Raw genomic sequence first — 25876 nt, 5'->3', positions numbered from 1 at the left:
GGATCTTGGAACTTGAAATGAAAAAGTCTGTATTTTTGAGTGCTTAAGTGAAGAATGGGAGAGGACAGTACCAGAAAAGTTAGAGTGGAAAAACTGTAGTTCAGGAAAATGTGTTGGATAAATGAGACCTAATTAAAATGAGACTGTTGAGGCCAAAGAGCGTGGTAGTATAGGTGTGGAGTTCGGAGGGGAAAACCAAGACTTAGGTGTGTCACCAGAAAAGGGAAAGAGGAACTGCTTTTTTTTTTTTTTTTTTTTTTTTTTTTTCCCCCCAGTGTTACATATACACAAATGCTGTCATTTTGATTGTAGCTTTTTTACTGAGGTAGAGATCAAAATTGCAAAGATGGTAGCGCAAACTTAGAAGAGTATGCTTAGGTAGCAGAGAACTAGGGGAGGAAAGACTGCTTTAAAGCATTGTGTGTGAATGCTTAAAGTCTAAATTGGTAGCTGATATTCTATCAGATAAAGTAAATGAATTTAATTCACAAACTGCTGAGGTGTAGTCTTCTTTACGTCATTTCTGTGTGAAGAAATCTGTTAATTAAGGCACTGAGATAACTGGGTATTGATTCTTATTAAATAGCTTTGAGATTTTGTGTTGATATGCTGATCCTGTTAGCTAGCAACAGGTGTTATTTTTGGTTTGCTTCCATAAACCATATTTATGGTTTGCTTCTCCTTCCTACCATATGGAAGGAGTGCAAATGAGTGCCCTATGGTGAAGGCTGAGAATTGAATTTCTAGCTGAAACAGCCATGGCCAGTATTGAAATGTTAGTTTCTTCTCTGATTTGGCTGTTGGGTATTTTACAAAGAGAAAAGACATTATACAGAAACGTCTTCCTTCTGTTTTTGAGTACAAATTCATGTCCATTTCCTAGGAAACAGGTGAAGTAAGCTTTTCCTGGTGTATTTGTGTATGTGGGTTTTGTCCATCATTCTGAAACCCACTGGGTATTTTGGTCTTATTCGAACCCTCTAGCCTTGGGTGTTGGTTAGTTCCAGACAAAGTCAGTGAAATACTTGAATCGTTTAGGGAGCTCCAGATGAAAGTAAGTGTACAACAATGGCATTTATTCATCATCAGTTGGTGATACTTGTCCTGTAGAGTTGTTCCTCTTGTGTTGTGAGCCTCTTGCATTCAAATGTTACCGTCTTTGGCGGTTTGTGTAGCATTTAATGTAGAGGCAGGACTCGCTCTGTATATGCTGCATAATCTTTCCAAATGGCTATTTTCAATTTCTTGGGTTGAAGAGGGAAGGACAAGCTCCAGCTACAGTAGAGAAAAGAGAGATTAAATAGTTATCATAGTTCTGTGGTAGGGTTCCAGTACCTGAAGCACAGGCTCTTCAGAAGCCCAGGCAGCGTTTCTGAGCTGTGCCCCTGCCGCTGTGAGAGCCTGAGTACACTGTAAGGAAAAAAAAAAGGGACGTCTTTCTTTTTCTCCCAAGGGAAAGTAGTTGATCGAAAGGTGAGTAGGAAGCAAGTGAGGACTGGAAAATCCCCTCTACGTTCTGGTTTGCCCTCTGACAGAGGTTTGAGGTATGCAGGGTTTGATTTATAACCTCCCTGGGAAGCTGGGAAATCTGACAGAGGTACTGCTGCCCACTAGCACTGAGGGGAACAGGAAGTAACAAAGGAAATAAGTCATTGCCGAGGCGTCCCTTTTGGCCACAGCGCAGAGCAGATGCACAAGCAGTTGTGGCAGGGTTTCTTTTCCTTTTGTGTGTTGAGCTTACAGCAGCTATTGCAGCCTCTTTCAACCTTATAATACACAGAACGGGGAGAAGTGCAGAGATGTTCCTGTCATGCCTGAGAGGGGTCATAAGTTATTAATGGCTTGGTCATCACAGAGGAAACAATCATTTGGTGAAACTGTCAGCAGAAGAACTATGTGCCGATCTGGCACGTTCACCAGGTTAGTGCATGTTTGTGGCTTGTATTTCTGTCGTGTTTTCTCTTTTAGGTAGAGAGCGGACTAAAACCAGAAGTAGAGTACTGTATCTGGGGGTAGGATACTTTTAACTCATGCGAAAAATTCAAGGGTAAAGAATTGAAGGGGAAAGATGAGGCGGCTGTTGGTTGAAAATGTTTGCCAGAAAGGAAAAGCAAGTTGAAGCAAGTTAAATTGAGTAAACTTACAACCGTGTATCTCAGTTGGGCTTAGTTCTCTGTTCTCTTTGTCCTGTAGCATTTATTTGACTTTACAGTGTTTGTACTGTGTTACTAATCCTTTTGAGAGACTATTGTGAAAGGGGCTGCTAAAAGTATTAAGAAATGGAATGTGTAACCACAGAAGTAGGAGAGATATGGAAGAGTATTTCAGAAATACTAGAGAATGTTTAATAAATGGAAGAGATCCGAAAATTTTGCAGAAAGCAGTTCTGAGAACAGATGGTAAATGTTTAGATGGTTGACTTGGAGTACTGGTTTTTGTTCGGAGCTGTTGAGAGCACATTGGGGAAACTTTTATTTTACAGTTTTGCTGTATGTGATGCTTTCTCATTTTTGGTTAAGCCTTTTGTGGAGGCTGAAACTTTAGTCTCCCTCTGCATTGTGTGAGGAATGCATTCATTTTTGTAAATTATATGTTATATATGTAATGTTGTAAGTAAGTTACATATTCAGAAGGATATTAGCATCTTGCTCTGTTAGGTTTTACTTTCAAAATAGAATTTAAAGACTAGAAGTTATGAGATACTATGGGCTTTAAAAAGTTGTCAGACTTATTTGGCATAGAGATACTTGTTACAAATTCAGATCAGGTTCAATTTTTGTATTGCAGCTTTGGAGGCTGCTTTTTATTTGTTTTCAGCATGACCAAACCAGGCTCCAGGACACACCGTAAATATTATTATAACAAGTGAGAATTTTAATACAGCTTTTGGCAGCTGTAGTTTCAGAGATGAGGGTAATGTGTTTTTACGCCTATATACTGCGAGATGTGGAGATGATCACATCTGCCATATGTTCTGCTGAAGTTAAGCAAGAACTGGGGACTCATGGCTCTTCCAGGATGCAATCCTTAGTTGAATCAGCTTGCATTTGCTTTAATTGGGCTGAACGCCAATAGCTCTAAGGCCAAAAGGGGTAAGTTTTCTTCTATAATGTAATCCAGATTCTTAATGTGGCAGATTTTTTTTTTATTTTCAGTCATAGAGGGACTTTAGGCCTGTAAAGTTATGCTGTAGACTCCAATCTAGCTATTCTATAAACGCTGACTGAGGGGATAGCTTAAAACAACTTCTCAGATGCATACATTTGCATACTACACAATAACAGAAGTCTACTCTCCATTTGGAGTTAGAGTAGTTTTTAGTAGTATCATTATGATTGAGAAGAAACGTCTGCATCAGAATGGCATTATCAAGGTTACACGATGAAGTGTGTAATTTCACATTTTTTCATGCTGTTGTGGCTTTCGTGGTACTTTAAAAACTAGCTCGTGATAGTGGTTGAGAAAAGTATACTCGTGATAGAATTGGACTGACTTTATTGATACATTAAAAATACATTGCAAACTTCTTTGGCTTTTTAGTCTGTCAAACCAGTTTGTATGTATGAAGTAATTACTGTTGTAATTGTATAAGCTTTGTATGATGCTTGAGAGTGCCAACTGCACTGTTCTGTCTTTCCAAAAGTACTCTTAAATGAATATTGAATATTTCTGGAGGTATTTAAACATGAGTAGACATAGCGCATAGCATTTAGTGATGGTTTTTGTCAGTGTTAGGTTGATGGTTGGGTTTGATGATCTGAAAGGTCCCTTCCAACCTTTGATGCAATTCTTTGATGAAATGAATCCTTTGAACTGCTGTTCCACAGTTTCTCCTACTACACTCTAAGGCATATCGTCTCCCTCATGGGCATCATCTGAGAAACAAAGTGATGCAAGGCCTTTCACTGGCTGCTGCCATCCTCTTCTGGTTCAGAGGGTTCAGTTTGGTGCTGCTCAGTGGGGGAGAAGGTTGATTGAAGAGCCACTTATAGTGGGTTTTGGAGCTTGATGGAGAACTCTTAAAATATGCATCTAGTCCCTCGGTGAGCGTGAAGAAGGATAAAGTGTGTAGCTGTTACAGGGAGCTTGCACAAAACACAGTGCATGAGCAGTGTCACCTTCTGTTTGGAGCAGAGGACCAGCGGTGGAAAGAGAGCATGGCCTGGCTCTGATTGCACTCAGCGGGCCCTTTATCCAAACTTCATTGTCAGCTCTGTGGGAGAGACTCTGCTTATGCACTCGGGGTCTTTGGCTTGCCGTGCAAGAATGTAACTGCATAAGAAGCAACTTGGAGATAGTTCTCTGTTCTTAATGATCACGAAACTAACAGTCTCTACAGTGTCTTCAGTGCTTGCTATCCATCTGTTCTTCATAAAAAAAATAAGAGGAATATCAAGAGTGGAAAGAACCATTTTGGTGAGCTAAAGGCGACCGTACTGTAGGTGCTAAGACCAAAAAAATCTTACAAGATCATCCATTTTTCCTTCCTCCCACCCCTGTAATAAAGATCCTGTGATTACATTGTTTTGACAGCTTTCTCCCAACAGCTTGATGCAAAATAGCATGTAGTGTCGTTCCAGGATTGTTTTGTGCTGTTAAGAAAAAGAGAAAAATCTGCTTGGGACTAGATTAAAAGTACTTAAATGGATTTTTAGAAGCTTAAGTAAAACATTTCGATTCGGAATACTGAAGTCCTCCCTATGTGTTTGCAAGTGACAGTGCTTGAGGAGCCTGCAGATTTGATAGGGGGTGCTGTAAGCCACAGTGAGATCCAGAAAATGGGCATAGCAGACTGTAAATCTATGGAAAAGCTTGGTGTATTAGGTGGGCTCTTAAGCTCATCTAATGTGTACTGGATTGCGTGGAGTTCAGCCACGTGTTCTTTTATTCACTTTGCTGGGATGGGGAAGTTCTGAGATTTGGTCTCTGTTCTCAGGACTGTTTTATAATGAGTCGTCAAAAGTAAGAAATGATTGTGAATAGAGGAAGCAGAACTTGATACTCTGCTGTCCTTCCCCTTCAGTTACATTCTGTAGTCATCACACTGTAAAACTGGATTTTTATTTTTTTTTCCCTGCTTGCCCCTCTGCTTCCGTGATTTACTTATTTATTTCTTTTTCTGTTTGCCTGATATTCTGGCTTTTCAGGTGAAGGAGAAAGCACCCCATACAGGCACACTTTAGTGAGTAGTCTAACTAGTCTATTCCCCTACAGAAGGCCAACAGGGCATAGTCAAATATTTCTGTTTTCTGTATTGACCTAGGGTGGGATACCCTTGTCCCATGTTTGTTGTTGGCTTCCTAGAAATCTCAGCTTACTGCTTGTTTTGGATAACCTCTCTGAGATATTTAACTCTGCCTCTCCTGGTTTGTTTTCAACCTAAGTCCAGCACTGAAACTGTTGCACAACAAAGGCTGGGTCCTTAAGTCCTTTCTTGTTCTTTTTTTTTTTTTTTTTTTTTTTTTTTTTTTTTTTTTTTTTTTTTTTTTTTTTTTTTTTTTTTTTTTTTTTTTTTTTGTAGTAAAAGCTCACAGGATTTGAAGACCCATGATGAATTTGAAATTGTTGGGTGGCATTGATACTGATGTTAAGGAGATATACTCTGATTTCAGTTTTCTTGATCTTTGTCTTAATAAAAAGGTTCATTTTTACTTAATCTTTTTCCCTGAATGTAACTGGAAACAGACTCAAATAACCTAATCGTGAATTAATTAGTAATGTTTGAATGTTGATGTGCCTGTTCTTAAAAGACAAGTTTAGCCCAGGACTTGCCTTTGCAGTCCTCATTTCAAGGACATCACGCTTAGCAGTACTGCAGTGTGGTTTGGTGCCTGTAGCCAGCTGGTTAATGCTCTCCATTTCCCTCACTTTGACTTTTCTGCAAGATGTGAAAATGTGGAGAACTGATTTGAAGGATTTTTTTTTTCCTATTTTTTGGGGGGAGAGGGTAACTTTTATTACTATTTTTTTAATTCTTAAAGGCTTAAAATATCTGTGCGTAGCCACTTCTTGGACCTGTTAACATATTGCCGTTGCTAGAAATTTCATTGTGGGGGAGGAGGAAGGAACAACTCAGCTTGGAAAGATCTCAATCATGTAATAAGAACAGGGAGGAAAGAGCAGAAGGAAGGACATAGCTGAATACAACAGAAGTAACTTACCTTTTGGTGGGTGGGAAGGTGCGGAGGAAAACTGGGAAACCACGGTGCCTTGCAGTGCCTGCTGTGAGAACCTTTCTAGGGGCCTTGGATCGTATCTTCTCTGCTTGTGCCTGTTTTGTAACACTGGGGACGAAAATCTAATATTTGTGATTAAATTTTCTAGGTTGCCTAGAGACTTTAATTGAATTTAAACTCTCCTGGTAGAAATTGTCAGTGATTTCCACTCCTTCCCAAACATGCATCCTCAATAAAGGGCAAGTGGTTAGATCTAAATCCAAAGCTGATCCACTGAAAGACTTGCATTTCTGTTTTTGCTAAGACACATGCAATGGATAGGTACCCTACTGTTGCAATTAATCCCTCAACAAAACTGTATCATTTGCTTATTCTTTTCAGTAGGGGTACTTCAAGTTGCCATCTTAGGCTGGAGCGACTCGTGCTGGGGTGGGTGGGTTGTGCCGTAGGCTCTTAGATTCCTGTGCTGAGCTACACTGTGGACTTTCAGTACTGCCCCTTTTGGGGAAAGGAGAAGCAAACGGGATCCGTTAGATTTCAGTTCTCTGCTAACAACTTTTAGTTCTAAACCATCATTCCTTTATCAGAAACTAGTTAACTGAAACTTCAGTCGTTTGCCTCTTACCAGAAAAAGTCTCTAGCCCTGCACCTGAGGATAACAAACCCTTTTATGTCTAGGTCAAATTTTCCATTCAGTTCATGAATGATTTTTTTACTGTATTACAGTAGGATTTTTAGCCTAGTTCTGTTACTGGTTGAAAAAACAAAGAAAGGTTTCACTGATATATCAGAAAAAAATACTACTAAGTAACTAATTTTCTTGGTAACCTGTTCAAGATGGTAGCAGAAAGAGTTGTAACTGCAAAGGTGCTCAGTGGAGCATGGTATTAATAATTGATATATCAAACTAAATGGTAGTCTGCAGCAATCTGAAATAAACTTCATTTGCAGAGAATGCTGTCACATATGACATACAGTATGAGATTATATACTATTGCTTTCATTCAGAATAAAACATGTAACTGTAAGGAGTAAGTAGTATTGGATACTGCAGTTCCTAAAATATGACTGTTGATACCCTCATTATACAGAAAATTATATTGTATATACACGTGTGGCATAGAACTTGGGAGAAAAGACTGATTTTCTTTCTAGTCACCTGCCTAAGTCTCATAGTGTTATCTGAGGCATTTTTAAAATATAAATACTTAAATAACATTTAATAAGCACTCTTCAATGACTGTCAATCACTCTTGAGAGCTGTATAAAAATAATTCGGGACTTTTTGCAGCATGGTTTTTTATACATTACAAACTTCCTGGAATCTATGAACACCCCGTCTGTGCTACATACTTGACTGCTGAACCATGTTAGTTGTTTGGAAAACTTGTTTAAGGAAACAAGCTTCATTTCTCAGTACTCCTTCCTTAAAGTAAAATATAAGTTTTAAACTGTTTTTAATTATTCTACATTGCAGAACGATGGCCTCGCAGGAGCAGGTCTGGCCAGTCCCAATGAAGGCAATTGGAGCACAAAACCTTTTGACAATGCCTGGAGGAGTGACCAAATCAGGGTATCTTCATAAAAAAGGAGGCACCCAGCTGCAGATCTTGAAGTGTAAGTTGAATGAGTTATTAAGTAAATTAAATGTTTTAAATGCTTGCCTTTAGGGCCATTAACACATTTCCTGTTAACAGACTATTTAATGAAGCTGTTCTTTCACTTACTTTGTCTGTAATGGATTACAGTTTTATTGGAATACATGTATGAAAGAGCCATATTGAAAGAATTTCCTTTAGTTCTTTTGGAACTGTAAATCTTAGATGATAAATGTGGTTGATTTTCTTTTACTTGATTGAACTTCTTGTCTGGTCCTTCACAGGTAAGATTTTAAAGACAGAAATAGATTCCCAGGATATGTATCAATTTCAAATGCTCTTTTCTGAAAGAAATTAGTACTCAGCTTTTTTCCAATTGGCTATTTTGTACTGGAAAAATATCCCCATCTCCTACGGCTGTTGTGAAATGGAAATTTTCTCACTGCCAACATTAGGCTGTACTTAAAACCAGTAATTGCTTCTGGAATCAGAATCTATTTACATGGAGAAAACTTAAGATTTTAATCTTATTTATACGCTATTCATTTGCTATTCCCTGTTTACAACTAAACTATACTTATATAGTTAAGGACAAAGATTACTGCCTTTGATAAAGAAATGTTGGCCCCTTTTAAAAAAAAATAAAAAAGATTTTATTGGCAGCTTTACGTACTTGAGATGAAAGAAGAGAGGGAGATACCATCATGGTTTGGGGATGGCCATAAATATGTATTTGTAGGTTGTGGCTACCTTTCTCCCATGTTGTTTTAGGTTGCATTCTTACTTTAGCTTATTCCTCTAGTAAAGGAGCACAGGTGGAGGTCAGACCTGCAGTCTCTTAAGCTTCTTTTGAAGTTATCAGATCAGCTGCCTCTCAAATGAGAGAAGCAAATACTCCACTTAGTCCTGAAACTCTGTGAATGGACAGCTTTACCATGTGGCTGGTCATCAACAAGCTCTCACTTAACTAGTTTGTGCTCTTTTATAATGATTACTAAAACCTTAAACAATAATTCCACCCAAGTTAAGAGGTTCTAGTTAGTGTACTGCCTTCGGATTTATATTTTGCTCACTTTTTGTCTTTATCTCTTCAGGGCCATTGAGATTTGTGATTATCCATGAGGGATGTATTTACTATTTTAAGAGCAGCACGTCTGCATCGCCACAGGGTGCATTTTCTTTGAATGGTTACAACAGGTGAGTGCCAAAGAACTTACTTAACACCCAAGCTCCTTTTACTTAATTCAGGGGGCTATGGTTTTCATTTCCAACTAAGTTAAACTCAACTACATCTGTTGTTTGGGTTAAGCACTGATCTCAGATTCCAAGAGATATAATCCTTTCAAATTGTATATATGATGTTTCCTGTGCTTTGCAAGTATAGGCTTCATCTTTTGAAATTTAACCAGAAAAGCTGCTAAATTGAGATGGGTTTACTCTTGTTACTGACTTAATACAGACTTTGCACGGGCAGATACATGTGGATTCTTTCAGACAAACGGTCTTTGTTCTCTAGTGATTTCAATGATTGTCACAAAACCAGAAAGGAATGAGAACGGATTATTTATGGAGTTACTGACTCAGTAACACTAATTAGTGTCAAAATCAAATCAACTACAGGAGTGATGAGAGAATGAACGTGCGAAATGTCAGGCATTTCCCTACATGTTATAAATCTTAATGTTTGCTTTTTAAGTCAATGACAAAAATAATGGCTTTTAAGTTAACTAGTACTATCAGAATTTGTCTGAGTGCAGCGTACGTATGAGGCCTACTCATAGAAGTCCAGCCTAACTTTACGGAAATTGCTGTTGTAATTGATGCTAAGAAAGGACTAATAGAATGTAGAGAAGTATCACATTATTGGTCTGCACTGCAATTTTACTGTATTTGTAAATGTTATTCTTGTACTGCATAATGTTCTCAGACTTTTGGAATAAGGAAATATCTGTTATTAGAATGCGAGAGCTTTCTAACTGACCTTAACAATGGCAAATGTTATAGGAATGCAGTTGTAAACACTGTAGCGAATTGAAGATTCAGGATTAATTTGTTTAAGCAACCTATACTGTAAGTTGGCCATGACACTAGCTTCTGTGATCATGTTAATGTAAAAAATACCATGGAATTTGTAAATGCCAGGGACTGTCTCATTGCTTTTTATGTATCTGCATTCTACCAGCCTTGTAGAGACCTTGCTTGGAATTGGGCCCGGGTCTTGGTTGCTATTATGCACAGACATAAGGATTATTGAAAAAGAATTTGAAGCAAAAGAATTTGTTAGACTTGGTAGTTGCATGAGGCTGTGTGAAAACAAATCACTCTAAGGCTTCCCTGGACTTTTATTTTGCAGTTTTCATCCAATAGCCTTTATGCGTTAAGAGCAGACGAGATGAGAAAGTGCTGTGTTCAGTGGTGACTCAAAATGTGTAGTGGTGCCTATTGCTACTATTCCTCCCAGCTGTACCATGGGTATTTCCCACATTAACATCCTTATTAGCCTTACATTAGCGAAATAACTTATAGTTCCTTTTGTGGCTTTCTTTTGGACTGGGCAGATGCAGAAAACTGTAACCTTCATCTTAAAAGTAGGATTGAGGTTCTAAAAAAACATGCAATTTCTAATTCTGAAATATTTTTGCAGTTGACATTGTTCTTAACAGCAGCTTCAGGGTGTTTATTAGATATATTTTTTCATAGAATAGTTTGTGTTGGAAGGGACCTTTAAAGGCCATCAAGTCCAACCCCCCCTGCAATGACCAGGAACATCTTCAACTAGATCAGGTTGCTCAGAGCCCCATCCAGCCTGACCTGGAATGTTTCTAGGGATGAAAAAAGGATGTTTTCAGGAATCTTCCAGGCATCTACCACCTCACTGGACAGCCTGTTACAGTGTTTCACCACCCTCACTGTAAAAAAAATTCTTCCTTATATCCAGTCTAAATCTACACTCTTTTAATTTAAAATCATTACCCCTTGTCCTGTCAAAATAGGCCCTGCTAAAAGGTCTGTCCCATCTTTCTTAAAAGCCCTCTTTAAGTATTGAAAGGTGAGAACAATGTTATTTGATTGGGTACCAAACCAAATGTCAAATGTCTCTGATAATATTTTTTTCTGTGTTTCCAAACCACCTTCCCTAAGTATGATGGAAATACTGTATTATGTAAGGAAATCAGTGAGTTAAACAGTACAGGAGCAGGGAAGAAAGCCCCAGTGATGATCGTAAAAACTTCAATCAGATTTCTCTATGGCTTATGCCAAGTAAATCTTAGTTATGTTTAGATTCCTCACAGTCTCAGGATTTTAGTCTCCTTATTTGTTCCAAAGCCTTATAGCCAGCATTTGAAACCAAACTTCTGCATGTTTAAGGAATTTCCTCATTTGAGACTCCTCTGGGGGAAAAAATAAAAAGAAACGTATCTAATGCAGTTTGTGAAAGAGGTTGAGTTATGCATGTTTCAAAATAGTAAAGTGAAAAGAAAATTTTTATAAGGGAGAAGTGGAAAAATTAACTTAACTTTTAATATTAGTTCTCATTTATTCTCGTGGGCAACCTGTGTTTTGATTTCTGCTCTGTGTCTTTCTGAAATAAGGATCACAGGCACCCTAAGTAATTCTTGCTGTGGGGTGAAGCTTGTGAATTAATAGAATTCATTAAAACTATTGAACAGGTGAAAACACCCATTTATAAGTTTGGCTCGTGGTTTAATAGTGCTTTTCCTACTGTCAGCACTCCTGCGTTGTCTTTTCTACCACTTTAATGGAGGAGTACAATGAATGCACATCTGGGGATTTTGGTGGCGTTTTCCTGGGCTCGGGGGTTAATTTTTGTTAAGGCAAAACTGTCCAGTAAAACTGCTTCCTCTCAGAACTTTATGACTTGCAGAGCAGAATTAAGGTCTTTATGTATTGGTTATTCTGTTTCTCAGGGTTATGCGGGCAGCTGAGGAGACAACATCAAGCAACGTGTTTCCTTTCAAGTTAGTTCACATTAGCAAGAAACACAGGACGTGGTTTTTTTCAGCGTCTTCTGAAGATGAAAGAAAGGTAACTTTCTTCTTCTTTTTGCAATATAATTTTCCTTGAAGCGGAAAGTGAATCTTGGACTTCCCTAAAATATAAATGAACTGGATGTGCAGCTTCCACTGAAGTTTGTATATCTACTTCTTTGAGGTCCTCTGAAAATCACGCCTGAAGTTTTAACTATTTTACTATTAGTTCAAGTTGTAATTTAGGGAATGGCTGTAAGTGACCTACGAGATGGCAGGGTTTTCTCCATATTGCTTGGTTTATTTTCAGTGAAATCTTTCACCTATAAACATACTATGAACAAATACCTGGTCTTAGAAATATCAGCTTGAAATTCACAAACTGAAATGTTAATATTTTAACACATTCATATAGCATTTTAGATAGTCAAAACGTTTTGACTGATAATGAGTATATAAAGTCATGGATAAATACTATTTCAATATAGGTTCCTTGCAGAGTTGCTCTGTTCTTACAGAGGACAGTTACTGTGCATCTTTGTTTAATGATTTAAAGATGGATGTGTTGAATGTTGTATTTTTATTCTTATTTAGAATTGGATGCTATCCCTGAGGAGGGAAATTGATCACTACCATGAGAAGAAAGAAACAATGACAGAATTCAGGTATCAACTCTTAATCTTTATTTGCTTTCTATTGCTTTTGCACTAGCTTGTGGCAGTGGTATTTTAGGCTCTTTGCACCTGCAAGTAATTTATTATTAAATAAAAACAGGTGCAGTAAGGTCCAAGAATGAAAGGCAGTCCTAAAACATAGTTGAAAGAATGCCAAGACAAAAATAAATCTTTTTACTAAGAGAACTGTGTGTAAAACAAATAAACACTTTAAAATGACAGCAGCAACATATCTGGCTGTTAATTGGGAAATAGGAATAGATTGCTTTTGGTTTTCCAGCTTTGCTTTCCAGTGCTGCAGTCCTGCTAACAGACATGTTTACTGTCCCAAGACACGTAGCACAGTGATGCAGAAGGAACTCTGTCTTCTCTTTTGCAGTGATTCTGGTTCTGATGCAGACAGTTTCTACGGCTCAGTAGAACGTCCCATTGATATCAAGTATTCTCATCATTCAGCAGATAATGAAGGTGACAAATTTATACACTGTTAAATTAGATTTATTTATTTGCTTATTTCTTTCTTCTGGATTCTTCTGGAACTACTCCCATATTTTAAGCAAACTGATCCATTCTCCACTATAAATTCTTGTTTTCACAAGGTGTGTAGTTACAATTTTAAATCAGAAGCAGATATTCAGTGGCATAAACTAGTCATAAAAATAAATGAAAACTAAAGAAGTTCAGAGCTTTCAAGGAGGTGTCTGACACTATTAATGCTATTTAAAATGTTTATGAAGACTGCATGTTGGGAACTTTTTAGATCTAGCAAAAAGATAAAACTCCTGAGTATGTCCATAGGTCATAGTGGGGAAATAGAAAGTGATCTTTATTATGATAATCAAATATTATCCACAATAATAGAATATAATTATAACAATGGGATACTAGTCACTTCAAAGTATGTTCTGAAAACTTGCAGAGACAATGCAGTAAAACATTGTGGAGCTAGTTATCTCCGATCTAGACTGTGAAATTAATTCACCTGTCCTGCAAAACAAGCAGTCACACAGACGGGGATGTTGTTGCATCTGTGTTGTGGTCTCCTGAGTATGAAACAGGACTGATCATCCCTCCAGTTCAGGTAGATCTTGCATTATGCATAGGATGGGACCATGTGAAATGCACATAACGTTCTTCAGTGCCTTTCAAACTGAGTAACTCTTTGAAGGAAAGCTCTGAAAATCTCACTCTTAGCATAGCCTTTTCATTCAAAGTTTGCTAACTTACTGTTGTTTCATAGTAAACACTTCGGGCTCGGTGTGTTTATTTTTAAATTAGAAGTGAGGACATTACAGAAAGTCTGTCCCGTGGGCACTCGCAGCGTGTTTCAGCAGCTGACTCCGTAGTCAAGAAATGTGTTAGTGAAATCCAAAATGAGAGACCTTTCCTCACGGTTCAATGTAGGCCCTTTGCTAGGCCTCTGCCCATCTGCCCTTTCAGATTTCTACCGGCAGGGTTGATCGGAGCAAGTACTCTCATTTCCTGAAAGGAAATTCCTTGCTATTTTTCCTGACTAGGACAAAAAGGCAGGAGTGAGTCTTTAGGAAATCCGGTTCGGTTGCTGCAAAGCAGAGGAAAACAGACTCATCAGCATTTCATGTAGGATTATAGTTAGGTACTCCTGTGTTTATGGGAGGGAAGGGTTGTATGCAATACAAGTTATGTTAAGAGGCCTAGCAGGAGTTTAAATTAGGAAAATTAGAAGAGCTAACTGATTTTTATCAGATATTCTTACCTTTCTTTTTTTTTTTTAATGCATTTCTCTGGTGAAATACTGCACGTTGTCCTTGAGGCTCCTATTATAGTCAATTATGAGAAATTAGTGCCTAGAAGTAGCATGTTTTTCATGACTTGATTATTCTGACTTAGAGGCAACATTGAAACCATTTAAGCTGTTTGTTGTGGTGCATTTTTTTTTTGTTGCCAGAGCGAGGCAAAAGAATTAATTGTTCTGTAGATCACTAGGCTTGCTTAAGCTTCTGTATTGCAAAATCATCAATGTTTCTGTGTCAAGGTTAGGTTTTTCCAACTGGTTTTGCCAGTGCATCCATGTAGTTGTGCCTCTGCAACTGATTTGAATTTTTCTCAGGAAGTCTATAACACTAGGAGGTGTCACCAGAAAGTAAATTTTAACTTGAAAGATGGAAAAAAATTAATGCGCATTGTAATTAATTTCCCTGTTGTAAGCGATGCCTTTCTTAATTGACATCAAAGTTTAAGGAAAAATCTGTTCTAAATAGCACAGAGGTGCATCAAGATTTTCAACTTTTTCACCATTTTTTTTTTGTTGCCAGAGCGAGGCAAAAGAATTAATTGTTCTGTAGATCACTAGGCTTGCTTAAGCTTCTGTATTGCAAAATCATCAATGTTTCTGTGTCAAGGTTAGGGTATTGCAAAATCATCAATGTTTCTGTGTCAGAGTTAGGTTTTGGGGGTTGTTTTTTTTCCAACTGGTTTTGCCAGTGCATCCATGTAGTTGTGCCTCTGCAACTGATTTGAATTTTTCTCAGGAAGTCTATAACACTAGGAGGTGTCACCAGAAAGTAAATTTTAACTTGAAAGATGGAAAAAAATTAATGCGCATTGTAATTAATCTCTCACTGTTGTAAGCGATGGCTTTCTTAATTGACATAAAAGTTTAAGGAAAAATCTGTTCTAAATAGCACAGGGGTGCATCAAGATTTTCAACTTGTTCACCTCTTTTTTTAAAAAAAAAAAACAAACAAACCCAAACTGAAAAATATTTGTTTATTAAAAAGCAATAAGTACTCAGTCCTTTTTCTTTGTTCCGGGAGTACTTATCAGAGTCTGACACATAGATTTTTATCTGCAGATTATGACCAGGAGGAAGAGGATGAATCTTACTTGCAGCCAGATACTTCTGACATACTGAAAGATGGTGAGTTCTTTCATTCCTTTCACAAAAAACCCATCCCCATGAAAGGCCATCAATGAAGGCAATATTCATGTAGAATGCATGATTCTTATTTTGTCTTGGTCATATCTTAAGTTTAAGGAAAAATCTGTTCTAAATAGCACAGGGGTGCATCAAGATTTTCAACTTGTTCACCTCTTTTTTTAAAAAAAAAAAACAAACAAACCCAAACTGAAAAATATTTGTTTATTAAAAAGCAATAAGTACTCAGTCCTTTTTCTTTGTTCCGGGAGTACTTATCAGAGTCTGACACATAGATTTTTATCTGCAGATTATGACCAGGAGGAAGAGGATGAATCTTACTTGCAGCCAGATACTTCTGACATACTGAAAGATGGTGAGTTCTTTCATTCCTTTCACAAAAAACCCATCCCCATGAAAGGCCATCAATGAAGGCAATATTCATGTAGAATGCATGATTCTTATTTTGTCTTGGTCATATCTTAAGCATTGCAGGTGGTAAAATAACTGAAGTATAATGCACAGGTATCTAATTTTGAGAAGTATTTAGGGTCAAAGTTCCTGGTAAGAGCAGTAAAAATTAGCATTGCAGGTGGTAAAATAACTGAAGTATGATGCACAGGTATCTAATTTATCTAATTTTGAGAAGCATTTAGGGTCAAAAGTTCCTGGAAGAGCAGTAAAAATGTACAGACAGTGTTACATGCCTTTAAGGCCATGTTTTCTTGCGGGCCTCCTGCCCTGGACCTGTATCTGGTCATCAGTCTGGAGGAGGGGTAATGCTTTTGATGTAGTTTTCTTTATTTTTAGCAGAGGGAAGACTCTTTGTGAAGTCATCATAAGCTATGCGTGAATAAAAATTGTGCAAGTTTACTACATATAACATTCAGAATTATGCTGAAAATTGAATGCTTATCGATCATTTTGGGTACTATCAGTCTAGATGCCAATGAAACATCCTAAATCCCATAGAAAATAGATATGAAAAGTCTTGTTTCTTGACATACTGTATTTCCCCACAGTGTGTCATGTTTTTTGGATGTTTTCTTTCTGTAGATATGGTCCTGCCTCCAGCCTACCCGCCTCCACCAGTTCCTCATGTCAGAAAAGTTTCCTATGCTGAATCAAGGGCGAATTCCTTTGCTGGCAAATCTACTGTGCCGGTACCACCACCACCTCCTAAAAGAAGCTTACCTGATATCAAACTAGAGGATCACTTAAATGTGAGAGAACCCCAGTTACCTAATCTAAAGATTCAATCCCCGTGTCGGAGACCAAGTGAACAGCTGCCTCCTGTACCCCCTCTACCTCTTTTCAAAAAGCCTCTGTGTGTCAAAGAATCATGCTCGTTGCCTCCAGAGCCTCTGCCTCTAGCTCAAGTTCTTGCTACCCCAGAAGGATGCGAGAAGCTGAAAACCTTAAACCTGTCACCACGAACTCCTCCTCCACTACCAAGCAGTAAACCCAAGCTGTCACAGCTTACTGAGAAACCAGTGGAGCCCAAAGTGCCAAGAGAACACGGTAAACCTGGACTGTTTGTGCCACCAGTGCTCCCAAAGCCACCTGTGCCAAGCCACCAGCCCCCTGGAGTCAAACCTAAACCAGAGAAGTCTTCGTGTCCCCAGTTACAGTAAGTATGCAAATACGATGCACTATTAATTTAGTTAATTGTTGACAGACACAGAGCAACATGAATCTGAGAAATCTGTTTCTCTTCCCTGCACCATCCCTTTCTTCCTCACAGTGTTGTGCTTTTGTGTCTCTGTATTTGTTGTTTGGAAATTTTGCAATCAGCTTAGCTTCTGAAATAGTTCAGAAATAGTAGACAAACTAAACTTTAAAAAAAGAATCACACCAAATTTTTGTAGTTCATTTGTTTTTAGATCTGTCTTAAAGACTTAAAAGCTTTTGCAGTGAACAAGAAGCCTTAATGTTTGAAGTCAGAACCTCAATGAACCGCAAAACCAGTTTTAGGCTTCTGTGGAGTTGGAAACATGTTTCATTTTATGTTAAGATCAGCTTTAGTAAGGGATGTGGAACTAGTTATGGTGGTGAGTCAGATGAAAATATTTTTGTTCATTGGATCATTTAGATGCTCTGAAGAATAAGTAATAAACTCTAAGACTGTACAAGAAAGACACTTGTTTTTCAGTTCTAGTTTTATTCTCCCTTTAGTGTTTTGTGTAAATTTGTTCTGAGGAGATGTCCTTCAGTTTTTGATCTGTTTCTGCCAGGAGATCACCACCAGATGGGCAGAGTTTTAGAAGCTTCTCATTTGAAAAACCAGCACTACCCTCCAAGCCAAACCAACCTGATGATGATTCTGATGATGACTATGAAAAAGTAAGATCAAGTAGATGATCCATTCTCAAAGAGCATTTTTTTTCTGGCTTAAGCATAGTTTTGGGAACTATTTAAATGTGTGTTTCAGGAAAAAAAGAAAACCCACCTTTCTAAAAACACATTGCTGTTTGATTTTTTTTTTTTTTGAGCTTTAAGGCTTGCCTTGGTAAATTCTGGATTTTAATATTGGCTGTAAATGAGGAAGAAGCATAAAGTAAAGATTAAGTCACCACTAATAATTTCAGATACTGATGGCTGTAGCTTATTTGCATAAAAAGTTGCCAGTATTTTGAGTTGTCAATTGACTTACACAGTGATTTATTTCTTTCACATTTTTTACAGATTGGGCTGCCTGCTTCAGTGTTTCTTAATACCTCTGAATCCTTCGAAGTTGAAAGGTAGAATGAGACTTTAAAACAGTTGCTTAGAGGTCCTGCAAAAACCTGCACTGAATAGTAGTCCAAAGATCATTTTGATGGGTACAGTTTAAAAGCATAATAAAAGTATTTAAAATCCTTTAATATGGCAGATGCTTTTTAAAGGAGTTAGTTCAGTGCTCATGCATCAACTGCAAATGCTTTGCGCTACTGGCAAAATGATTTTGCTCCATCTGGAGAAGGTTGTTCTGCCAGGATACTAGATAGGACAGAAAGCCAGATCTTCTGTGCTGTGTTGCTGCTTCACATGCTAGAATAGTGAAATTCTTTCAGCTATGATGTACTACAAATTATTAAACTGAAATAGAGATTTATCAGAAGAATTTTAATAATCTAGGCATTTTACTGATGTGATTGAGAAAATGCTAACACATGTAATTGCTGTATTCTTTTTAGGACATTTAAAGCCAGTAGTCCACGGGGACAACCACAAAATGGATTGTACTGTATTAGGAACTCATCTACTAAGCCTGGAAAGGTAACTGGCAATTGCTGCATCTACCCCCAAAAAGCTTTTTGATTTAGAGATACTATATCTTTCATATGATAAAGTACTTAACAATTTAGATGTGCTCTTTCCTTAAAGCAAGAAAATCTGAGACAATCGCTATCATAATTTCAGTGATTGTTTGGGTTTTTTCTTAGGCTGGATTGTAACCAATTCCTTAATAACCCATTGACTTAGAGCTTATTAGCATAGACTGAGTGTGTTGTGTTTTTCTTCTTCAAGGTATTGGTTGTATGGGATCAATCTGCAGAAAAAGTGAGAAACTACAGAATCTTTGAAAAGGTTAGTGGCAGTACTATGTGTGTATGGGTATATATGTGCATGTATACATGTATGAATTTCATGTGTATAAAGTGTGCATCTGTATAGGTATGTGTAGGAACTAATAAGTCAAAGTCTAAACTTCTTGCCTTTCCTAAAAGTAAAAATAAGCTGACTTAGAAATATCCAGTCTAGGTTGAGAGTTTGAGCACTTGGATCTGGGCTTCCTAGTTGCTGTATCATCCAAAAGACAAACTAGCTGTAAATGTTCAAATCTAAATTTCAGCTCTAGTCAAAACCTAAAGGATGGAATAGTGAATTCCTGAGTTTAATTTGGTCTTCCTTGTGTGACTAGTTTGCAAAGCAATAGCTTGTTTGAAAGAACTTCCTAGTCCTGATGGTGATGTTTTGGGGTTTTCTTTCAACACCGAGTTGAAAAAATCACAGTGAATGATTCCATATGGTTTTGTTCTACAACAGGATTGCAAGTTTTACCTGGATTCAGACATCATGTTTTTGAACATGGGAAGTTTGGTGGAATACTATAGCACTCATGTCTTACCTAGCCACGACAGCCTGATTCTTCGGTGTCCGTACGGTTACTCTAAACCAAGGTGACATGACTGGTGTAACTGACTGACACTTAGGACAAATGGGTACCCTCCTGCCCTCCAATTCAATGTGGACTTCTGCCGCTCTTGGACATCCCAGTGTTTGCACACAGAAACTGAGTTGGTTTCAACTGTTTATTCTCACGTGAATATATAGACTCCACTTAATGAACTCTTGGTAAAACCTTACAATCCAGATCAGTGGATTTCATGGTCTTTTATTTTAAAAAGATCTGAACTGACTGTGCTGTGAAAGCTGTCCACGATACCTACACTTTTGATAAAACTGCTGCTATTACTAATCTCCTTGGAAGGTGGAAGGAAGATGGACATGAACAAAGAAGTGGTCTGAATACAACCAACACAGAAAAGGGAAACTTCTGAAATGATATCAGAGTTTACTTGTGACAGGGAATACTAATATTCTGACTTGAAGGTATTACTCCTTAGGTCAGTACTGGTGCTTAACTGAGAGTTTTTATATTACTTGTATAATTGACATGTAAATAATGAAGACTTCTGTGCAAATAATTTGGTTTACTATAGGTAAAGATGATCAGGAAATGTGGCTTTTTTTAAGCCACCTCATACATAAATGTAACTTCAGATTCCAATGTCTTGCCAACTGATACGGTTGTGGAGTCCCACGTATTACTTAATGCCCTGTGCTTCAGATAGGCATGGGATAACGTTGACTCGGCCTTCATGGGAGCCCTGTTACTTAGTTCTGAACTGGAAGGGCAGGTGCCACTAGTATTTTTATTGGGTATGAGAAAAGAGAAAGGTCTACTTAATCTTAAGGGGGAAGAGAGGGAGTCTTCTGAATACCCCAGGTTCTGACTAGCGGTTTTCTCTCACTTTGCCATCATGAAAGGTACTTTAAAACAGAGCACAGAAAAAAGCCTCAATCCACGAGTGTGATGCCACTATCGCTCCGTAATTCTTTGTGGTCAGTCTCTTAGGATCAGGTTGTCAGCCCGTTGCATTCTGTTCTGTTCTAGGGCAAAACATAGTGCCTTAGGCTACTTTTTGTAGTTCAACAAGAGTTTTTCCATTATTAAAATCACTACACAGCTTGTAGTTGCATACAAAATAAAACCTGGTTTTAACATGCTATCAGCACTGTCAGACTATCAGTGATAAGTGTTAGCAGGGTGCTTGTAATATTTGTTCCCTAATATTTTGGGGACAGGTATCCTAAAACCAAGGGCTTGATATTTATGCCGAAATTATCCTGTTCCTAAATTTTAATGAAGAGGATAAATTTATTTTAATGACCTGTTAAGTAACTATTGATTCAAAAGTACTGCTATAATGGTCTCATATCTCTAATAATGTTTACAAGACTTGTAAAAATAATTTAAAAAAAAAAATGCTGCCACTCCTGAAACAGGAGAAGGTAGTTTCTATCAGTCTTAATCTGTATCTATAAACTTCATTTTTTTTTCTGTTACTTTTTCAAAGTTTATACATCAGTTTTAATCTTGTTACAGTTAGATGATCACACCTTTAAAAACATAAACAAAAATGTTACAGAATAAGAATTTTCTGTTTATGAAAACAGTAAACCACGATTTAATCCCTAAGGGATTAGAGATGCAATATTAGGGCCATACATAGGAATAGAGGCAAGAAACTGCCTGTCTTTCCCAAGAGACAGACATACACAGTATCAGTCTTTTGATCTCTGTTCCCACTGTAATTGGCTTTATGTGCACAAAGTAAAGAACATGCTGTACTTAAATGTCAGATTCTGTTGAATATTGGATATTTAAAGTTTCTAATTGCTTTTATTTTAAATGATTACCCCTGTGGTTCACTACTCTGATATGATCCACTCTGTAAAGAAGGCTCAGCCAACAAAACATTAAAAAAAATACTTTTGGCGTAGAGCGATATGTGTATCAGAGCAAGCTCTACTTTCTTGCAGTATTTACACATACTCTTTACAGAGTAAATATTTCTCTGTCTGGGAATAATTGACTTCATTGTGTCGTGACAGTCATAGAATATGCTATCTTTTGGGGTCCTATCCAGATATTTAAATTTTTTTTGCAATCGTATATCTTAAGTATTTTTACAGTTTAAAAATCTTATGTAATCCAATACATATAAAACATAACACTGTCTTTACCTGTGTAATACAAGATTTGCAAATATGTAAATTTTCATATTAATTTCCTTTTTTATATAAATGTATATATTTCTAAATTGGATAAACTTTCAATGCCAGTCAACCTAATTCCGTGCAGTCATCTTTAACTTTATGGGTGTGTGTTTTCATGCTTTTGTTTGCAGTTGTGTTAAATAGTGCTTGATTCTTCTAACTGTGAAGTTAGAAGAATTAGTTTTCAGCCCTCTTAAGAAGCAAATCTTTATGTAAGCAACCCTATTAGCAACTTGACATTCTGGTCATCAGTGTGGCTGGGGGCAGAAATTACCCATTTGACATTTACTTCAAGGTTTCCTGAGTACGAGGTTGAGAACTGAAGCATTCACGTTATCTACGGACACAAAAATGCAAGTACAACCATAAGGAAAAAAAAGCATGTTTGAGGAACAGGAATGTTTGAGCAAGAAAAGCGCAGTCGCCAAAGGTGTTCTTCAGGAGCTTGCTTGAGAAAAGAGGACCTTTCTGTTTCCCAGCACCTAATAGCCCTTCTGCTCAGAAACATGAGTGTAACCCAGCAGGTTTACATCTGTACGTTAATACAAGTACGGGAGGCTTACAACCTCGTGGATTGACATCTCTAACATCTCTGGAATTCAAGGTAGGAGGTATAGAGAGAAGGGTAAAAGCAGTATCGGGTACGCCACAAAAAAAAAAAAAAGGCAGTTTGTGAGTTTGGTAATATCCAAGTCAAAATAATTGATAGTAGTTTGGAAAAAGTCTTGACTCTACCTAAACTTTGAAGAAAAAGTGTTATGGATTATATTTGTGGGGGAAGATTGCTCAAATTGAATGCTTTTGAAAATAAAAATTTCAACAAGAGATTGATTGATTGATAAAAATCAATCAATAGGCTGTGTATCATAAAAATTGAACCAATATCCAGAAAATTTTTCTATGCCAAAAAAGATGCTTTGTGTCAGCAGTCAGGTATTCCCTAGTTCAGAACTTTGGTTTTTACATGAATGCAAATAAGTGGTGAGAGCATTCATGGCCTGTGGTGCTTCATGCTCTGGAAAGTTCAAAAGGGCTGTAAAGAGTTCTTGAAGCTTTAACTGTGATTATGTTGAATTTGGGGACATCTGCTGGTCAGCCTGTTGCACGCAGAGTTCCAAGCAACAGCAATACAGCTGCTGAGTATGTGTGTGTCGAAGACATTTGTATAGAAATCAGTCTTAAGTGCCTTCTGATAGAAGCTGGGGATTAAAGCTTAACTTCAGGTGGAAACTTGATGTGCCAGGTCTTTGAAACTCAAGGCAACTTTTGGCTCATCTTTCTCATGTAAGTAGCAAAGTTATTTAGCAAAATTACTCATCTGAATGTCTTTTAACCTAGATGACAATGGAATTAATTGAATTTTATATTTCTGTGTTTACATTATTCTTGAAATATACTTTGAGGTGGAATTTACATAATGGACATCTGAGCACCACCTAAATTATCTACAGCATGAAGCATTAAAGAGTTGTTCTGAACATTAAATACTTCACCTAGCAGCAAGCAAATCGCCTGATGTTGCAATAGTTTCTATCTTACTAAATAGTCAACTCCTTGAAGTCAAGGAGGTGGTTTTTTTTTTAGCAATGGGAGTGCTTGAGATAACCGTGATTACGAACCCTTAAATAGTTCTTTTTCTAGAAATACTTCAAGTACAAAAATACCAAGCAACAAATACGACTAAAATTTATTAGAGTAGACAGCATTTGAGCTCACTGTAAAGCTGCATGAACTGAAGTGATTAAGTGCAGCGGCTCTAGGGTACGTAGTAAGTTTTGTAGCGTAGCCAGCCCCAAAATCTATTCTTTTGGGACTTCCATTCCTGTATCTTAATTACAGGATGGTCATTACTAGCCCTCCTTCCTTGCCCACTTCCCAGCTAGCTGGATGCTATAATCCAACCTCTGAGGTTCATGACGTGGCCCTAGTGGGCACGTAATCTTAGCAATATCAGAGAATCATTTTTAATGTAATTTTATGCAAATGTTAACTCTACTGGAGTTGGTTTGCACGGAAATGGCGATAATAACAACTGTTTGCAAGATTAGGTCTCTGGATATATAAAACCAGGGGAAATCCTGTAACCCTCCTTTGAGTTACCCCTTTTTCTGCCTTTTGACGTACCGACTCCTCCTGTCAGTCCTGACTGTCTCGGCACGGTTTGTTCTTGTACTGGGGAGGCTGATGTGCACTCAGAGTCTGACCTTGAAAGCTTTTTGCGTGGCTGGAGTTCTGTGCTGGTGCTGAAGGCCGGGGATGTGAAAGGTGTGTCACAGGAGTACGGAGAAAAAAGAAGGGTCTATTTCATGTAAACTAATTTAAGGGTTTTATTACCGGATGAATAAGGAAAGATGTGCCAGGTGTGGCTTCACAAACTACCTGTTTTAGTGATTACATTGTGCTTTAATTTACACTGTGCTAATATTTATGTTTATTTATTTTTCCAAGTAAATGCCAGCCGCACCCTCATCATGGGAGTACTGCTGAAAATGTGCCTTTTAAAATGTGATTTAAAGGAATTCAGAATTTGATATTCTAATATTACAAAAGGTCTCCCATGATTAACTATTTTTTCCTATGCAATAATAATAAAAATATTAAAAACTTTAATATAGTTTTCATGCGCTTCTCAGCCCTCCTCATTACTTTGAACTTGCCCTGGTATCTTTTTTTCTTTTTCCTTTCTTTGTTTTACTCTCCTGGGTCTGTCAAGTCCTACCTCTTCAAAAGTTCTAACTTCTGTTAATGGCACTTTTCCCTCTCCTACTACTAAGGATGAAGTTGTTGTTAGAGAGCAGCTAAAAACAATCTCGGCAGCTCTACTGACACTGGAATTAGCACAGAAGAAACTTGCAGGGAACATACATCTAGAGGGCACATGATGGGAAGTCATAAATGTTGCAATTAACGGAATTGGCTTTACTTGAAAAGGATTTTGGAAAAACAAACATGGACCTCCAGAAAGAGAGTTGTAAGGTTAAAAAAGAAAGTTGATTGCTTGAGTTCCTTTTGGCTAAAACAATCATTGCACCTTCGGTTGTGTTCAGTTGGAACTGTTACTAACCAGTTTGAACCGTGAATTTAGAGTTACGGTTAATCTCAATAGTGCAAACAAATTTCTCTATGCTCTCCTGAACATAAAGTCTGTATTTTTCAAATGTAAAGCCAAAGTGGCCTCTCAGTTTAATAGGTTGTAGAAAATCTGGCAATGTTTTATATCAGCCTATTCCAGCTGCTCTGCCCTTTCCCCACCTGCTGTTTCAGTTCTCTTAACTTTATTTTTTTCAGCTCAAATGAACCGCAGATGTGTTTATGTTTGGTTGTGGAGGGAGATGAAAGTAGACCAGAATACGTTTGTTTTTTTTTTTTTCTTCATGCAGTTGTATCATTGAATGTTTCTCATATATATATACATTAAAGATTGTTTATATATATTATTTTTAAACCCCTGGTAAAATTCTACTTCCTTACATAAATCAGTAAAATTCAAAAAATGCAGCTTCCTCCTGTGATGAATATGATGGCAGCTGGGACAAAAATAAAGCTTCTAATAGTACTTCTTTGTACTTTACCTACACTGACTGACCTTACTGCACGTAAGCCACGAGATATTATTAATGCTGTTATACACAGCTGAAATTAAGATAACCTGTTACATCATTTTTAAAAGGCATTGAAGTTCAATAATTTCAAAGAAGAATCCCTCATGAGCTTTTCGGTAGTAGTGCTACATGTGGATAAGCTCACCTGTACCAGCACCAGCAGGGTCCTGGGTGCCAGTAAAGACACACAGTGCTTGTAGGGCTGCTCTTGGGGTATTTTGTAGAGATATTTGTGTCTGCGCACACCCTCCCACTGCTCCATGTCTGGTACGACCCATCAGGGACTGCCTTTTATTTTGCTGGCACCTGACAAGGGAGCTGCAATGCTAAGACTCTTGTTTTTGAATGCTCTGTGGCAAAACTAGCAGAGAATGTATGTGCTGACATTGCTTTATTAGAGGAACCAGAACTTTGTCCAAGATGGAGTTCAAGGCTTGTGTGAGATGGAAATGACTGCTGACAGCAGGGAAGCAAATCCAGCTCAGTCACCAGACAGTCAGGATGGACAGAACGGTTCTGACAGGCAAAGAGGGAACGATCTATTTTGATGCCATCATTCCCAGCTTACAGGTAAGAAAACTGACCTGGAGCTGCTTATGTGGGATGAGTGGGCC

General features: G+C 37.7%; 1 protein-coding gene across 4 annotated transcripts in view; it reads left to right on the top strand.

Annotated features, from left to right (window-relative positions):
- Positions 1-22789, top strand: part of SH3BP2 (SH3-domain binding protein 2) — a 39132-nt gene extending 16343 nt beyond the window's left edge. The window contains exons 1-14 of one of the 4 annotated variants that reach the window (XR_001411260.1): positions 1672-1920; positions 7654-7793; positions 8869-8971; positions 11704-11821; positions 12358-12428; positions 12817-12905; positions 15271-15336; positions 16390-16963; positions 17568-17676; positions 18019-18074; positions 18510-18591; positions 18844-18903; positions 19363-19943; positions 21956-22789. Coding sequence is in view for 3 of the 4 variants with exons in the window: in XM_014936027.1 (XP_014791513.1) it covers positions 1811-1920; positions 7654-7793; positions 8869-8971; positions 11704-11821; positions 12358-12428; positions 12817-12905; positions 15271-15336; positions 16390-16963; positions 17568-17676; positions 18019-18074; positions 18510-18591; positions 18844-18903; positions 19363-19500 (1716 nt within the window). In the remaining variant the exon portion in view is untranslated. Of the gene's footprint in view, positions 1-1668; positions 1921-7653; positions 7794-8868; positions 8972-11703; positions 11822-12357; positions 12429-12816; positions 12906-15270; positions 15337-16389; positions 16964-17567; positions 17677-18018; positions 18075-18509; positions 18592-18843; positions 18904-19362; positions 21929-21955 lie in introns of those variants that run through there. The other 3 variants (XM_014936028.1, XM_014936027.1, XM_014936029.1) reach the window with 3 other exon arrangements.
- Positions 22790-25876: the final 3087 nt, after the last annotated feature.

This window comes from Calidris pugnax, unplaced genomic scaffold (genome assembly GCF_001431845.1).
Source record: "Calidris pugnax isolate Ruff unplaced genomic scaffold, ASM143184v1 scaffold14, whole genome shotgun sequence".
In the NCBI taxonomy this organism is placed as follows: domain Eukaryota; kingdom Metazoa; phylum Chordata; class Aves; order Charadriiformes; family Scolopacidae; genus Calidris; species Calidris pugnax.
The sequence above is the reverse complement of the archived record's forward strand: the minus strand, read 5'-3'. Positions and strand labels throughout refer to the sequence as shown.